Raw genomic sequence first — 17,795 nt, 5'->3', positions numbered from 1 at the left:
TGTGGTGGCATGCAGAGCCCAACTCGCGAAAATTGTGTCACTGTCCAAATATTTCTGGCCCTAACTGTATGTATGTATGTATGTACATAGCAGCCACATAGTATATAGCACAGGCCACGTACCAAACAGTATATAACACAGCCCACACAGTATATAACATTGCCCACATAGTATATAGCAGCCACGCAGTATATAACACAGCCCACGCAGTATATAACACAGGCCACGCAGTATATAACATGCCCACGTAATATATAGCACAGCCCACGCAATATATATCACAGCCACCTAATTTATAGCACAGCCCACGCACTATATAAAATTGCCCACATAGTATGTAACACAGCCCACGCAGTATCTAACACTGGCCACGTAGTATATAGCAGCCACGTAATATATAACACTGCCCACGTAGTATATAGCAGCCACGTAATATATAACACTGCCCACGTAGTATATAGCACTGTGGGCACCAAAACCCTGTTAAAAAAAAAAAAAATTAAAAGAAAAAATAGTTCTATACTCACCCGCCGGCGTCCAGCAAAGCTGTGTCGATTAACGCGCGGCTGCCGCCAGCTTCCGTTCCCAGCGATGCATTGCGAAATTACCCAGATGACTTAGCAGTTTCCCGAGACCGCTAAGTCTTCTGGGTAATTTCGCAATGCATCTCTGGGAACGGAAGCTGGCGGCAGCCGCGCGCACCTCAGCGGACGACGGAAGGTGAGAATAGCAGGTTTTTTGTTTTTTTTATTATTTTTAACATTAGATCTTTTTACTATTGATGCTGCGTAGGCAGCATCAATAGTAAATAGTTGGTCACACAGGGTTAATAGCAGCGATAACGGAGTGCGTTACCTGCGGCATAACGCGGTCTGTTAACTCTGTCATTAACCCTGTGTGAGTGCTGAGTGGAGGGGAGTATGGAGCGGGCGCCGGGTACTGACTGCAGGGGAGTAGGGAGGGACTAATTCTCGGCCGGACTGTGCCTGTCGCTGATTGGTCGCGGCAGCCAGGACAGGCAGCTGGTGAGACCAATCAGCGACTCGGGATTTCCGTGACGGAAGTTGCAGACAGACAGACGGAAGTACCCCTTAGACAATTATATATATAGATGTGTGTCTCACTGACATATATGTTTTATAGATAGATAGATAGATAGATAGATAGATAGAGAGTATATATTGTCATGCACGTGCCCAGACTGGTTGGCGCGGGCATACGGGGGTGTGGCCCCACTGGACCACAGACCAAACTTCCCTGGAAGGGGCGTGACTAAGTAGCTTCCTAGGTGTTCGCTGGAGCCTCTGATGGTGAGGTCAGACTTGTGCAATAGGAAGCTACCAGGTGCCACTCCAGGGTGATGTCTGGCTGTGGCTGCTGATCCCACTAAGGAACGGAGCGGGCACGGCTGGCACTCTGGCTGACAGGCGGGCATGGCTGGGACACAGGCAGGCAGACGGGTACAACAGAGACACTAGCGGGCAGGCGGACACGGCTGGCTCTCTGGTAGGCAGGCGGGTACGGCTGGAACATAGGAAGAACCGGTAGGGACCGGTCTGCAGGCAGGTATGTGAAACAGGTAGAGAAAGACCGCAAGAGCGGATGCAGAGCGAAAGCACAAGAGCTAGAACCAAGAACAGAAACGCAGGAGGCTGAGTACGAGTAGAAGGTGGAACTAAGAGAAGAGAAGGAGAAGGCAGAGCCAAGGGCGGAGCCGCAAGAGGCGGAGCCAAGGGCAGAGACGCTGGAGGCGGAGCCAAGAGCGGAGACGCTGGAGGCGGAGCCAAGAGCGGAGACGCTGGAGGCGGAGCCAAGAGCGGAGACGCTGAAGGCGGAGCCAAGAGCGGAGATGCTGGAGGCGGAGCCAAGAGCGGAGATGCTGGAGGCGGAGCCAAGAGCAGAGACACGGAGACGCTGGAGGCGGAGCCAAGAGCGGAGACGCTGGAGGAGGAGCCAAGAGCGGAGACGCTGGAGGCGGAGTGGAGACGCTGGAGGCGGAGCCAAGAGCGGAGACACTGGAGGCGGAGCCAAAAGCGGAGACGCTGGAGGTAACGCCAAGAGCGGAGACGCTGGAGGTAACGCCAAGAGCAGAGACGGAGCCAAGTGCAGAAACACAGGAGGCGGAGCCAGATATTACCGCAAAGAGCGGAGCCACAGAGCAAAGCCAGAGAGTGCGAAGCAAGGTCTGAGTGCAGAGCCGCAAGAGTGCGGAGTGTAAGCAGACAGAAAACACAAGGAAAGAAAGCAGGGAAGGAAGCCACAGACAAGGAGACCGAGAAAAGACAAAGTACAGACAATGCAATAGAACAAGACACAGGGACAAAGACACAGGGACCAGGATATTCTGCCTCCTGGAGGGCGGACTACAAGAACAAGGCAATAGCACAGAGAAAAGCCTCCAGAGAGGGAGTAACTCAGAGCAAGGCCAGGCAAACTCAGCAGCTAAACACTAACTGAGCTAACACATTGCACAGGCCCAGAGCACAGGGTGGAGCTGCACTATATACAGGAGGCCTCTTGGTAATTGGTCAGGAACTGATTGGACAGATGCACCTGATTCCTATAAGAACCAGAGAGTTCAGGCGCCGGCCCCCTATACACATAGCCATGAAGCATGCACAGAGCAGAGACACAGAACATGGAGCTGGCATTAAACAAAAACCACATCATGGCCTGGAGCAGTGGGTAAGATTGTGTGAGAGATGTGAGGCCATGCTGTGATGCCAGCAGAGTTGTTACATATATATGTGTTCACGAATATTTGAGCCCATGGATCCATTATAAGTCCATTTTGCAAGCCGACGAGAAAATCTTGCCGTACGGATGCCATAAGGAGGTTTACATGCGCAAAATACGCAGCCACACCTTGCCTACAGATGACATACGGATCACTGTTCAGGGAACATTTCTGTCTATTTGGTCCGTAAAAAACGGACCGTATTTTTATACGGTGTGTGTGACTCCTGCCAAAGACTCTGAAAAAGTGACATGGCTCTTGCCCCTTTAAATAAAATCCAGGGAATTCTGGGCTCCCAAATCCAAATGCATTCCTCCTGAGCCCCACTATGCCGAAACCACAGTAATTGGCCACATTTTCCATTATTATAAGACTGCTTTCACACATCAGTTTTTTGCCGTCAGGCTAAATCCTGCAAAAGTTGCCGGTGGATCCGTTTGTTTCTCATAGACTTGTATTAGCGACGGATGGCCTCACGTTTCATCCGTTTTTTACCGGATCCGTCGAAAATTTGTTTTCCGGCGGCTGGAGAAAACGGACATCGTAACATTTTTTGTGTCCGTCGATAAAAACGGACAGCAACAGGTCCGGCGGTGTACGGCGTTTGCTATAATGAAAGCCTATGGCGCCGGATCCATAAAATGACTGAATCTGGCTCCTTCCGTTTTTTTTAAACTGAGCATGTTTTAAGCATCTCTTTCTCTCTCACGTTTTTTGTGTCCGTCATCTACAGTAGTTATCGTCCAATGTTCTCTGATTTAACCCCTTCCCGTGGGAGACAGGTTTGTGTTCCTAACCAAGCCTTATTTTTCAATCTGAAAAAGTCACTTTCTCTGGTTATAACTTTGGATGCTTCTTGTTATCCCAATGATTCTGAGATCGTTTTTATTTTCCTTGACACGTTTGTACTGTTGGTTTGTGTTTATTTATGAAAATATCTGAAATTTGCAGCAAATTTTGATGAGTTAGCAATTAGGAAGCTTTGCTTTTTTTATGCCCTTAAAGCTAGTACAGAAACAGTACAAAATAGTTAATAAACAACATTAACCACACTTTTCCGTTATTTCAGCAGCATTTTTTCGAACACTTTTCTTTTTTATGAATGTTAGAAAACTTAAAGGTTTATCAGTAATTCTTCAGATGTTGTAGGAATATTTAAACAATCTTTTTCTTGGGGACCAAATCCATTTTAATACCAGTCAAAAGTTTGGAAACACATGTTCGTAAAACAATTTTCTTTGATCTTATTTCAAGATTCACAATGTTAGCAGCAAAACCATAAAGGAACACAAATGGAAACCAGGAGCAAAGAAACACGTGTGACATGAACCAGAATATGTGTTAAACCTTAGAAGACTCTCCCCCCGTATTTTACATTAACAACAGCTTAACATCCCCTTGTAATTTTCACAAGCAGCTTCATCAGGGTTGAGATGGCTTTACAAGCATCTTGAAGGAGTTCCCAGAGATGCAGAGGACTTGTTGAATGTTTTACCTTCACTCTGCGTCAAATTCATCCCAAACCAACTCAGTAGGGTTGAAGATGGGTAATTGTGGAGGTTGTGTTATCTTGAGCAGCCTCCATTCCTCTCTTGTTCACATAGCTCTTAGAAAGCCTGCAGAGTTTTAGGTCATTGTCCTTTTGCAACACAAATGATGTTCCCACTAGTTGCAAACTTATTTGGATGGCGGTCGCTGCAGAATGCTGTGGTCGTCATACTAAGTGTGCCTTCAATTTTTAAATCAATCAACAACAATGCCACTGGCACATCACCTGCATGCTTCACAGTGGGAACCACATATTAAAGAAACTAACTACTCGCAATTTGTCTCACAAAAACATGACCGTTGGAACCAAAAGAATTCAGATTTTGACTCCACAAATCACATTAGAGATTTCCATTGATACAATGTCCAGTCCTTGTGTTGTTGGACCAAACAAGTTTCTTCTTCTTGTTTGTGGTCCTTTGTAGAGACCTTTTTGCAGCTATTCACTCTTATACAACCCAGCCTCCTCTGGATAGTTGATATTGAAATGTGTCTGCTACTTGTTGCCTGTACATCAATTATGAGGGCTATTATCTGTGTTGCTGTCAGATTGTATTTTTGAAGCTGCTAGTTCTTGGTCTTCCTTTACATAGACCTGTCTCACAACAGAGTTTAATCACAGATAGCCGTTGGTTTGGTAAAGACACTTGATACCTTCAAGGTTCTAGCAATTTTACAGATTTTCAACTCTTACATCATGGGTGGTGAACCTCCTGCCACATTTACATTGCCCTGCTGAGTCTGAGCAGATTCCTGGGGACTGTAGTTCTTGGGCTACCCACCCTGATTTGCAGGCACGTTAATTCCTTCTTAGGCTATCGAAGGCAGCAGTTCCAGTGTCTTTGTGTTGTATATACACCAGTCACACCTTGTGATGTATATACAGCAGTCCTGGTGTTTCCTATTTGATTTATACATAGTAGTCTCAGTGTCTTCTGTGCGATTACGTACATCAGTCCCAGTGTATACTATGTATTGTATATACAGCAGTCTCTGTGTCTTCCAAGTGATCTGTATGGAGCAGTCTCAGTGTATCCTACGCAATGTATTTACCCAGAAGGGGCACGACGGGAGCCTTGGTGGTGAGTACGCTGATGTCTCTGCAGGGAGAGAGGGACTGCAGGCAGAAATGCGGGCGCTACAGTTTAATTCCATACTTGATCCACTTACGCTACTTTCACACTAGCGTTGTGTGACGTACGTCGCAATGCGTCGTTTTGGAGAAAAAGCGCATCCTACAAAGTTTCCCGCAGGATGCGGTTTTTTTCCATAGACTTGCATTAGCTGACGCATTGCTACGAATGGCCACACGTCGCATCCGTCGTGCGACGGATGCGTCATGTTTTGGCAGACCGTTGGCACAAAAAAAGTTGCGTGTAACTTTTTTTGTGCATCTTGTCTGCCATTTCCGACCACGCATGCGCGGCCGGAACTCCGCCCCCTCCTCCCCGGACCTTACAATGGGGCAGCGGGTGCGTTGTAAAACTGCATCCGCTGCCCCCGTTGTTCATTTTTTTCACAGTTTGCGTCGGTACGTCATGGCTTGTTGCTGAAGTGATTAATGACCTGACTGGCAGAACTTTGGAAAATTTGTCAAAGTTGGGATCACCTTGTGGAGGACACCATACATTGTTGTTGTTATTAATAAACAAGCACGTATTGGACACAGCAATAGATGCGTATCACTAATAATGAAGATATAGTCAAAAAGTGATATACATCCACTGTATTAGAAGGAATGGCAGACCATTCGGAAATAGTGTAAACCCAAAAGGAGGAAAACACCAAACAGGGGTCAACAAATAATAGGACAAGAAAAAGAAATATTAAGGCTAAAATACCTTTATTAGTGGGGATAAAATGTAACACTACAAAAAAGAATAAGGTGCCTACACGGGTGAGAAATTGACACAGAAAAGTATAAAAAATGTAAATTAATTAATTTTAATAACTGAAGAATAAAAAAAATGATCGGTGTTAAAATACAATACCCCAGTATTATCTACCAAAGAATAATATTGCACATAATGGGTGACAAAAAAAGCACATGAGGACCAATCATATACTGTCAGTGTGACAAGAAGAAATAAATAATGGTGAAAAAGCTATATATAAAAATATATATAAGAGTGTGTAGTGGGCACATACACAATCAAATGAATAATAGTAAATAATTTTGTGACATATAATGCAGTGCAACAGAGAAAATCAACAGTGATGTTTCAGTGAAAGCTTCATGTATTAGAAAAAAAACTAAATAGAAAATAATAAAACAACACTTGAACTGTCTCAAATAAAGTGCATGTGCAAAAGTGGAAAATGAGAGAAAAGTAAGAAGAGGAGAAAAAAGTGGGGAGGGAAGGGAAAATGGGGAATTATAGACTAGTCACTGATATTAGTCACAATATGTGCAAAAAGATGATTGAACAAAAGGATGCTGTAAATCACATGAATATATGATATTAAAGAAGAAGATGATGAAGGCTATTTATAAAACTGAGATACAGCATCAAATGGTCAAAAGCAAGAAAGTAAGCCAATATATAGGCAGAAAGGCAAAGGATTACCTGGGAGTATGGAGACACCATATGTGACACGCCCCGACGCGCATTTCGGAACCTTTCCTTCATCAGGGGGTGTCAACTGGTGTGTACTGGAGGTTTTTATAGCGTTTATTAAGGGCCACTGATATGAGAGGATGCGGGAATGGTCGGCACATGCGTGTCGGCGGAAACCAGAAGCCGCCGGGACCCGCGTCATGTGACCAATGACACCGAGTCACATGATCGCGACTCGGCATCATTGGAGTCATAGAGACACAGGAAGCAGGAGACCGCCGGAATACAGACAATGCATACGCACATCATGGACCTGTATCCCATAAGTATAAATAATGGATGGTCAATTGCACACATGCAGAACCTTATTATATAAGTCTTGATAATTGATAATCAAATGAAACAGCAGGGAATAAATAATAGGCTATGAAACAGCTAAAGCGGAGATAAGTTTTGCTATAGTAGAGTATAATGAGACATAATGGGAATAAATGATGATGAGAATAATGAATGTAAATCAAATACTTAAAAAGGAAAAATAATAAAAATGAAAATTCACAAAAAATAAAAATAAAGACGGAAAAAATAATTTGGTGATATTAAACCAAGAATGATCACCCTAATAAAAGTATAAGGGGAAAGTGTTGTGTCCTTTAACCTGCTAAAAATGAAAATTGTGAAAAAGTAATGAAATGAGAAAGTAATGATGAAAGACAGACTGCAAGAATAAGAAAATATACCGTATATACTCGAGTATAAGCCGACCCGAGTATAAGCTGAGACCCCTAATTTTGCCACAAAAAACTGGGAAAACGAATTGACTCAAGTATAAGCCTAGGGTGGGAAATGCAGCAGCTACTGGTAAATTTCAAAAATAAAAATAGATACCAATAAAAGTAAAATTGAGACAACAGTGGGTTAAATATTTTGAATATCCATATTGAATCAGGAGCCCCATATAATGCTTCATACAGTTCATGATGGGCCCCATAAGATGCTCCATACAAAATATGCCCCATATAATGCTCCATAAAGTTCATGATGGGCCCCATAAGATGCTCCATACAAAAAATATGCCCTATATAATGCTGCTTAAAAGGTTAATAATGGCCCCATAAGATGCTCCATAGAATATTATGCCCCATATAATGCTCCATAAAGGTTGATGGCCCCATAAGATGCTCCATAGAATATTAAACCCCACATGCTGCTCCATAAAGGTTGATGGCCCCATAAGATGCTCTATATTAAAATATGCCCCCTATACTGCTGGATAAAAGGTAAATGATGGCCCCATAATATGCTACATAGAATATTATGCCCCATATAATTCTCCATAAAAGTTAATGGCCCCATAAGTTGCTCCATAGAATAATATGCCCCACTTGCTGCTGCGATAAAAAAAAAATGACATACTCACCTCTCATCACTGGGGGCCAGGTGGTGCCGGTGTCCTGAGCAGTCGGGGACATCGGCGCGCTATGGGGGCCAGGTGCCGTAGTCGCCACTGGCTCAGGCCCCCAGGACACTTGCAATATTCACATGTCCCCGTTCCACCGCTACACGCCTCTGTGTCTTTCTCATCCTCTGGCTTTGACTGTTCAGGCAGAGTGAGCGCACTAAACATGTCACCGTGCGCTCTGACCTGAACATCACAACCAGAGGATGCGGAAGACAGAGTTCGGCGGTGGAACGGGAACTGGTCAGTATAGCATGGCACACCCTCCCCCATCATACTCACCCTCCTGGTGCGGTCTCTGCAAGTCCCTGCTTCTCTGATGGCACCTTGTTCCTGTGCTCAGCGGTCACATGGTACCGCTCATTAAAGTAATGAATATGCGCTCCACGCCTATGGGAGTGGAGTCGCGTCCATATTCATTACTTTAATGAGCGGTACCACATGACCGCTGAACACAGGAAGAGCTGCAAGCATCGGAGACCATCTGAGAAACAGGGACATGCAGAGAACGCGCCAGGAGGGGGTGAGTATGATGTGACAGCCGCCACTCCTGCCGCTCCCCCTCCACCGACGACCCCCTGGGACAATAACTCGAGTATAAGCCGAGAGGGGCACTTTCAGCCTAAAAAAATGGGCTGAAATCTCGGCTTATACTGGAGTATATACGGTATATACATTTTTGATGTTTGGATATTTTTTGTATATACCATGTTTTTCGGATTATAACACACTTTTTTCCCACCAACTTCGGGAGGAAAATGGGGGTGCATCTTTTGATCCAAAGTGAGCTGACACGGGGGTGGAGCATGGTCACAGGAGGCATGGTCGCTTTTCACGAGGCCGGCGGCAGGAGCGGGGCAATGCTGCGGGCCCTGGGCTCTCAGATGTCGATGAGCAGAGTCCATTTTCACACTAATTTCCCTATGGTGGGCCTCAGGATAATGGCTGCCAGAGCTGGAGCATGCGCACATCACAGTCTCGGGAGACAAGTTCTCCAGTCATGCAAATCATCAATGAAGAGGGTAATTCCTGCTACAAAAATGCTAAACATGTGGACACTAACTGTGGCAGGGCATAATGCAAGGCTCAAAAACAAAGGGACATGAGGCTTTCGGAGCCTTTTTAAGAGTCTTTTGAAGAGCGTTTAAGCTACTAGTAATGTGGACACCCTGTATTTTTGTATTGACAGATGAGGTTTAATGGAGGCTTATTTTTTCTGGGATGAGTAAAAGTTTTTATTGATCTAATTTTGAGATATTTGCTTTTTAATTACTTATTATTTCAATATTTGGGAAGAATAATTAATACAATAACTCAAGCATGCTCTACTTGTCCTTGCTCTGAGCTGAGGACTACAGTTATACTGTGATCTTTTTTTTTCTTATGGAATGATTGAATTATGCTACATAACTTGCAATTTCTATGGACATTTTATATAGAAATGTAAAAATATAGTTTTTAAGGATAGTTTATTCAAAATAAATCATTTTTATTCTTGGCAGATGACTGTACAAGGGGAACAGAGTGTCAGCAGACATCTTATGTTTTTAACTCAGATGACCTTAATCTTACACAAGACAAAACTGAAGTGAATGTCATTACTCCAGATTCACCATCATCCCTTCACTGCAAAGATCTATCATCTGATCCTTTTACTCAGGTCCTATCTTCTGATTCATCACAGACTATTACGAAAAATAAAAGTCGCAAAGAGGTAGAGTGTGGAAAATATAGTAACCAGAAATCAGATCTTGATAAACATGAGACAATTCACACAGGGACAAAGTCATTTCGTTCAGAATCTGGAAACTGGTTTGAAAAAGAATCAAATAATATGAAACACCAGAGCATTCCTATAGGAGAGAAGCTATTTTTATGTTCAGAATGTGGTAAATGTTTTGCAAACAAATCAAATCTTGTTAGACACTATAAACTTCACACAGGGGAGAAGCCTTTTTCATGTTCAGAATGTGGGAAATGTTTTGTTGATAAATCACATTTTGTTACACATAAGAGAAGTCACACAGGGGAGAAGCCATATAAATGTTCTGAATGTGGTAAATGTTTTAGGGACAAATCAGATGTCGTTAGACATCAGAAAATTCACAGAGAGGAGAGACCATATTCATGTTCAGAATGTGGGAAATGTTTTGCAGAAAAGTCAAATCTTGTTAATCACCACAGAATTCACCAGAGTATTCATACAGGGGTGAACCAATTTTCATGTTCAGAATGTGGTAAATGTTTTGTAAAGAAATCAAATCTTGTTAGACACTATAAACTTCACACAGCGGAGAAGTTTTTTTCATGTTGAGAATATGGGAAATGTTTTGCAACTGAATTACATCTTGTAATCATATTTTATTAAGCATCAGAAATTCATTCAGAGTAGAAGTCATTTTCATGTTCAGAATGTGGGAAATGTTTTACAGACAATCATATTTTCTTACCGTATATACTCGAGTATTAGCCCACCCGACCCACGGAAAACTAGGTAAGCTTATTGACTCAAGTATACGCTGGGTATGCATTGTCCCCTCATCCCTGTCCTGCTCTGTGTGGCTCCCCCGTCCTGTCCTGCTCTGTGTGGCTCCCCCCATCCTGTCCTGCTCTGTGTGGCTCTCCCGATCCCCCTCTCGTTGTATGCATGGCTCCCCCAGTCCCCTCTCGTATGCATGGCTCCCCCAGTCCCCTCTCGTATGCATGGTTTCCCCGCTCCCCTCTCGTATGCGTGGCTCCCCCATCGTCCACAGTCATACTCACACCTTTTCAGCACAAAAAAAATGTGCTGAAAATCTCCGCTTATACACGAGCATATACTGTAAGCATTAGAAAATTCACACAGGGAGAAGCCATTTTCATGTTCAGAATGTGGAAAATGTTTTATAGATAACCCAAGGCTTGTTAAACACCTGAGAGGTCACTCAGGGGAGAAGCCATATTTATACTCCTAATGTGGAAAATGTTTTACTCACAAATGGAGTCTTCTCAAACATCAAAAATCTCACATGGCATAAGCGATTATCATACAAAGAAAGTGAGAGGTTTTAATCTAACATCATACTATGTTGACCATCAAAAAATACTGACATGGGCAGAAGCAATATTTTTAAATTACAAAGTCTACAAAAAATCATGCAACAGACAAAGTTAAGATATAGACAAGTAAATGATAAAGTGAAAGTAATTTAGAACTTATATGAAAATTGAAAAATATATGTAGTGAAAGGCTGCAGCCAAGTTCTGGATGCTGTGTTTGTGTCACCAAGGTGCCTAGCCTCTGTGAAGTGAATCCCAGAAAGCAGACTCCAGCGGATATAGTGCAGAGAGTTTTTTTTTAAGGGGTCTGGGGTTTATGAGCAGCTGAAAGAACTGTGTTGAGTTGGCATTTCCCATACCTACAGTACCAGGTCTTGAAAAGGCCTATTTAAGGCAGGTCAGCTGCCTCAGATGTGCTCTGGAAGTATAGGTGGAAAGACCTCTATTATGCTTGGTCAGACTGCCAGAACCTTATTAAGAGTGTAGATCTTCTATAGGTATCATTTTGTTACACTTCTCATGCCAAAGAAAGGGCTGATTTCTGTTAATTTGCTGAAGGTTTATGGCTTGAAATAAACCTTCCTTTTTAGAAAAGAACTTTGTATTTGTGTGAACGTTACCCAGCTGCCTGAAAAAAAGGGAAGGGGGCTTGTCAACAAAAGCGGCACACAAAGAAGATTATATGTGTGATAGCTATACCATAGTATATACCGTATTTTTCGGACTATAAAACGCACTTTTTTCCTCCAAAAATGTGGAGGAAAATGGGAGGGGGGGATTGCATCTCATAGTCCAGATGTACGGTGTATAGATGGATGTGTTGGGGAGGTGGGGGAACGGCATCAGCGGAGCAGCAGGTCACAGGAGGCTGGAGCCATCGGCTTTATGCTTGGAAGCAGCGCATGGCAGGGATGTCATGCACTGCTCACAAGCAGAGCACAGCTGCCGGAACAATTCGCCGGGACTGCCTGTGGGCAGGTCTTTCCTTGGTTTCTCTGGCTGAGAGCAGGAAGATAAGACTCTTCCTACAGTCCCACCCTGGAGCCCGGGCATCTCATTGAGAACTTCTAACACTGATTACACAAGAACCACAAGACAGATTTCTTCACCCCATGGATCATTTTATTCAGTTTAACACTGCCAACCTAGCAATGCCTGTAGTTTACTTAGCAAAATCCTGCTGACACGTTCACTTTAAGACAATGTAGATAAATGGTGATAGTAATCCAATGACATTCATGAATAATACATGGAAACATTAAATTAAATACCCATAAACTATGTGAACAAAGAAACCTAAATATTGTTAAATACTGTGCTCATAATACTAGTAAAATATGGACCACTGTGCACATAAGTGGATAAGTAAAAATAATGAACAAATAAAAATATAAAAACGCAGCTGACTGAATGCAAGTGAATCCTTACATTAGTTATTAGCAGACAACTGTTATCCAAAAAGCAAATAAATAAAAAGCAATATTCCATGTGTACTGAATATTTTACTTTGTTATATTTATATATTGTAAGGATTCATGCTCTCAGGTAGACAGTAGGTAGCGATCACTGGATTCGTATATCAAAACAATGTGAGGTTTATTTTTCACTAGTTGCACAGTACCAAACAAAAGCATAAATGCAAATCACTAGCCTTGTCCAGGCACTAACTTACCAGCACAGACCTTGGCCACTCAAATATGGCTGAGCTAGTCACAGATCGGGCAAACTAAACTGCTATTGTCCATAACAACCACTGATACTTGCAGTTTGGTGCACATAGCCTGTGCGGTCTCATCTCAGGGAGAGATTCTGGCCTATCTCATCAGCTTCAACACAAATCCACTCTGGTCAGCTTCCCCCCAGCTGACTGACTAAAGTGAACACCTAGCCTAGTGATATGCAGAGTTAGCCAGGTGCAAATCATCAGAGCCTGTAGAACTCGGATTTAACCCGAGCCTACCTGGCTTTGCTACAATATATACCGTATATGCCCCACACTTTTGGTCTTGTAAACTGGGGTGTCTGTTCACATGGAATGCATTTAGATAGATAGTGGTGGGCAGCCCATCTGATCGAATAGTATGGGCATCACTAATAGGCTGTAAACCAAATACTGTGCATTACCTGTATGTGAACAGTGCCCTATACAAGCCTCTTTTGTGCAATCATATACTAAGCAGTCACCCCCTCCATGAATTGGTAGGTTGTGAGTAGTTGTCTCATCAGTATTTTGCACCTGTGCCAAGACTTCTCTCGTGCTGCACCAGCTCTCTGATGCACTTCCCCAGACGATCAGGCTGATACCTAGCCCCGACCTACTCAAGCGCGCTTTAAAAACCCATCTCTTCAAACAAGCCTACCACATCAACTACTCAGTAAACTAACTTTGCCCTGTTCCCTCCTTCCAAATATTATTCTGAATCTGCACCCTACTATTCATCTGTCTCCACACTCTCCATGCACATAATTGCACTTGATACTTGACTATTGCATTTAAACACACGGGCTGATGACCGGATCATGCAGCTTTATATGACAATCCCTATTTATTATAATTGCCAGACCTGAAATAACAAGCACTTTTCACCTATTGTGTCCCCCCCATTTCCTTGTAGATTGTAAGCTTGCGAGCAGGAACCTCACTTCTAATTTCACTGTTTAAATTGTTTAAACTTGTATTGAAATTATTGTCTGTACATGTCCCTGCTTAATTGTAAAGCGCTGCAGAATATGTTGGCACTATATAAATAAAAATTATTATTACCTGTGTTGCCTCCATCTTTGCTACATAGGTTTGTTGCATCCTGATAGTGCATTTGTTCGGAAACCTGGGCAGGTAAGCACTACTGCCCCTTTTCTGCTATAGTAATGTATACCGTATAAGGACAAAAGTCTTGCAAAACCCTCCATAAAAAAAAAAACAACATATCCTCATATTCCTAATTTCTAACTTCCAGTCTCAGCCATTTGTCATTCGTTACTGTTTTTTTCAATCCGCAATCTCCATACAGTTGTGCTCAAAAGTTTACATACCCCAGCAGAATTTTTGCTTTCTTGGCCTTTTTTCAGAGAATATGAATGATAACACCAACACTATTTCTCATCTCATGGTTAGTGGTTGGGTGAAGCCATTTATTGTCAAACTACTGGGTTTTCACTTTTTAAATCTTAATGACAACCCAAAATATCAAAACGACCCTGATCAAAAGTTTACATACCCCATTTCTTAATACCATGTATTCCCCCTCTAACATCAATGCCAGCTTGTAGTCTTTTGTTGTAGTTGTGCACGATGTTCTTCATTTTCTCAGATGGTAAAGCTGCCCACTCTTCTTGGCAAAAAGACTCCAGTTCCTGTAAATTTGTGGGCTGTCTAGCATGAATTGCGCACTTGAGATCTCCCCAGAGTGGCTCAACGATATTGAGGTCAGAAGAATGAGATGGCCACTCCAGAACCTTTACTTTGTTCTGCTGTATCCAATGACACCCACGCTGTGTTGCTGGCCAAAAGTATAGTTGAAAGTGTGTCGTGGACCAAATATACTCGGGAGATCTGCTTGGTGTCACAGGCCAAATATGCTCACCCTGTGGGCCAGAGTTTGACATAAGTGATATAGAGCAACAAGAAACAAACTTATTAAATTACTACTTAAATTTACATTTTATATCTGAAAAAATACAGTGCTTACAAAACCAATTAAAAAAATTAAATAAATAAGAGATATACACACAAGGTAAAAACAGTATAAAACAAATAAGGATAAATAAAGAAAGCCCTTACAGTTTATATTGATAATTGGGCTATTTTACTTCTACCCTTGTACATGTACACATAACATCCCAATGAAAATCCCAGTGCCTATTGCACATGATAATTTAATAATAAAGGAGAAATTACAGCTTTGCACCGAGGGAGAGAAGACCTTAAAACTTTTTTTCGTGACATGCAATAGCATGGATATAATGGATATTCTTATTCTGTATAGAGGATTTACAATTTGTCTGAAAAATAAACTAGATTGATTTGGACAAAGCAGACAATATCATATCTTGAGACAGGGAGATCTCTGTGGGGCCTCCAAGTGTTTAAGCTGGTTTCTCAATATTATGATGTCATGATTAGTGTTGAGCGATACCTTCCGATATCAAGAAGTATCGATATCGGATTGGATTGGCCGATATCCAAAAACTATCGGATATCGCCGATACCCGATACCAATGCAAGTCAATGGGACACAAATATCGGAATGTAAATAAGCCCTTTCTGTCCTTCTACATCCTGTTCCAGAGGGGGGAAGAGTGTGGGCAGACACTGTGCGTGTCTGTGTGTGGGCAGGGTCTGTGCAGGCCTGCCGGGGATCTGTACGGGCGTTTTGGGGCTCCGCGTGCCTGCTGGGGCTCTGTGCAGCCTGCCGGGGCTCTGTGCATGCCAGCCGAGGCTCTGTGTGGGCTTGCCGGGGCTCTGCGGGATTGCTGGGGCTCTGAGCGTGCCTGTCGGGGCTTTGTGCCTGCCAGAGGGGCTCTGTGCGTGCCTGCCGGGGCTCTGTGCAGGCTTGCCGGGGATCTGTATGTACCTGCCGGGGTTCTGTGTGGCCTGCCGGGGCTCTCTGCGGCCTGCCGGGGCTCTGTGCGTACCTGCCGGGGTTCTGTGCGGCCTGCCGGGGCTCTCTTCGGCCTGCCGGGGCTCTGTGCGTACCTGCCGGGGCTCTGTGCATGCCAGCCGGGGCTCTGTGCGGCATGCGTGGCTCTTTGCGGGCTTCCTGGGGCTCTGTGCGTGCTTGCCGGGGCTCTGTGCGGGCTTGCCGGGGCTCTGCGGGCTTGCCGGGGCTCTGTGCGGGCTTGCTGGGGCTCTGTGCGTGCTTGCCGGGGCTCTGTGCGGGCTTGCCGGGGCTCTGTGCAGGCTTGCCGGGGCTCTGTGCGGTCTGCCGGAGGTCTGTGCAGCCATCGTCCGATGGGACTACTGTTATGATACGGTGGTCTAGGAGCAACATGGAACGAGCTCTGAAGGAAGTGGTAACTACTGACCGCAGTCCCTAAGCTCAACACAACACTAGAAGTAGCCGTGGAATGCTCCTAACTCTCCCTAGGCATCTTGTCACAGCCTAAGAGCTAACTACCCCTAAAAATAGAAGCAGGAAAGCTATCTTGCCTCAGAGAAAATCCCCAAAGGATAGATTAGCCCCCACAAATAATGACTGTGAGTGGAGAGGGAAAAGACATACACAGAATGAAACCAGGATGAGCACAGGAGGCCAGTCTAGCTAAATAGATAGGACTACAAAAATCCACGCAGAGTTTACAAAAAATCTCCACACCTGACTAAAGGTGTGGAGGGTAAATCTGCTTCCCAGAGCTTCCAGCAAGACAGAATTAATTCATACTGATAAGCTGGACAAACATAGAAAGCACAGAATGGATAAGTCCACAACCTATGGACAGAAAAGAGCAAGCAAAAACTTAGCTTTGCTGAACTGGTCAGGATAACAGGGAAATCCAAAGAGATGTGAATCCAACCAGGAACCATTTACAGGTGGCACTGGCTGAAGAAAAAGCCAAACCTAAATAGCCGAGCAGAAGAGACGATAAGTGGAGGCAGCTGATGACAGCTAACTCCAAGGAGCAGCCATACCACTAGAAACCACAAGAGGGAGCCCAAGAGCAGAACTCACAAAAGTGCCACTTACAACCACCGGAGGGAGCCCAAGAGCGGAATTCACAACAGTACCCCCCCCCCCCTTGAGGAGGGGTCACCGAACCCTCACCAGAGCCCCCAGGCCGATCAGGACGAGCCAAGTGAAAAGCACGAACCAAATCGGTGGCATGGACATCGGAGGCAACAACCCAAGAATTATCCTCCTGGCCATAACCCTTCCACTTGACAAGATACTGAAGCCTCCGCCTCGAAAAACGAGAATCCAAAATCTTCTCAACCTCATATTCCAACTCTCCCTCAACCAACACCGGGGCAGGAGGGTCAACCGAGGGAACAACGGGCACCACATATCTCTGCAACAAAGATCTATGGAAAACATTATGAATGGCAAAAGAGGCTGGAAGAGCCAAACGAAAAGACACCGGATTAATAATTTCAGAAATTTTATAAGGACCAATAAACCGAGGCTTAAACTTAGGAGAAGAAACCTTCATAGGAACATGACGAGAAGACAACCAAACCAAATCCCCCACACGAAGCCGGGGACCAACACACCGACGGCGGTTAGCGAAACGTTGAGCCCTTTCCTGAGACAACGTCAAATTGTCCACCACATGAGTCCAAATCTGCTGCAGCCTGTCCACCACAGAATCAACACCAGGACAATCAGAAGGCTCAACCTGCCCAGAAGAAAAACGAGGATGAAAACCAAAATTACAAAAGAAAGGTGAAACCAAAGTAGCCGAACTAGCCCGATTATTAAGGGCAAACTCGGCCAACGGCAAGAAAGACACCCAATCA

At 44.0% G+C, this 17,795-nt stretch overlaps 1 protein-coding gene across 1 annotated transcript in view; it reads left to right on the top strand.

The window, feature by feature from the left end:
* Window positions 1-14,106, top strand: part of LOC138663893 (oocyte zinc finger protein XlCOF8.4-like) — a 37,055-nt gene extending 22,949 nt beyond the window's left edge. The window contains exon 6 of the mRNA XM_069750262.1: window positions 9,805-14,106. Coding sequence (XP_069606363.1) covers window positions 9,805-10,616 — 812 coding nt within the window. The 3' untranslated portion in view covers window positions 10,617-14,106. The remainder of the gene's footprint in view (window positions 1-9,804) is intronic.
* Window positions 14,107-17,795: the final 3,689 nt, after the last annotated feature.

Source organism: Ranitomeya imitator, chromosome 2 (genome assembly GCF_032444005.1).
Source record: "Ranitomeya imitator isolate aRanImi1 chromosome 2, aRanImi1.pri, whole genome shotgun sequence".
In the NCBI taxonomy this organism is placed as follows: Eukaryota; Metazoa; Chordata; class Amphibia; order Anura; family Dendrobatidae; genus Ranitomeya; species Ranitomeya imitator.
Note: the sequence above shows the minus strand (reverse complement) of the source record. Positions and strands in the feature narration are given on the sequence as shown.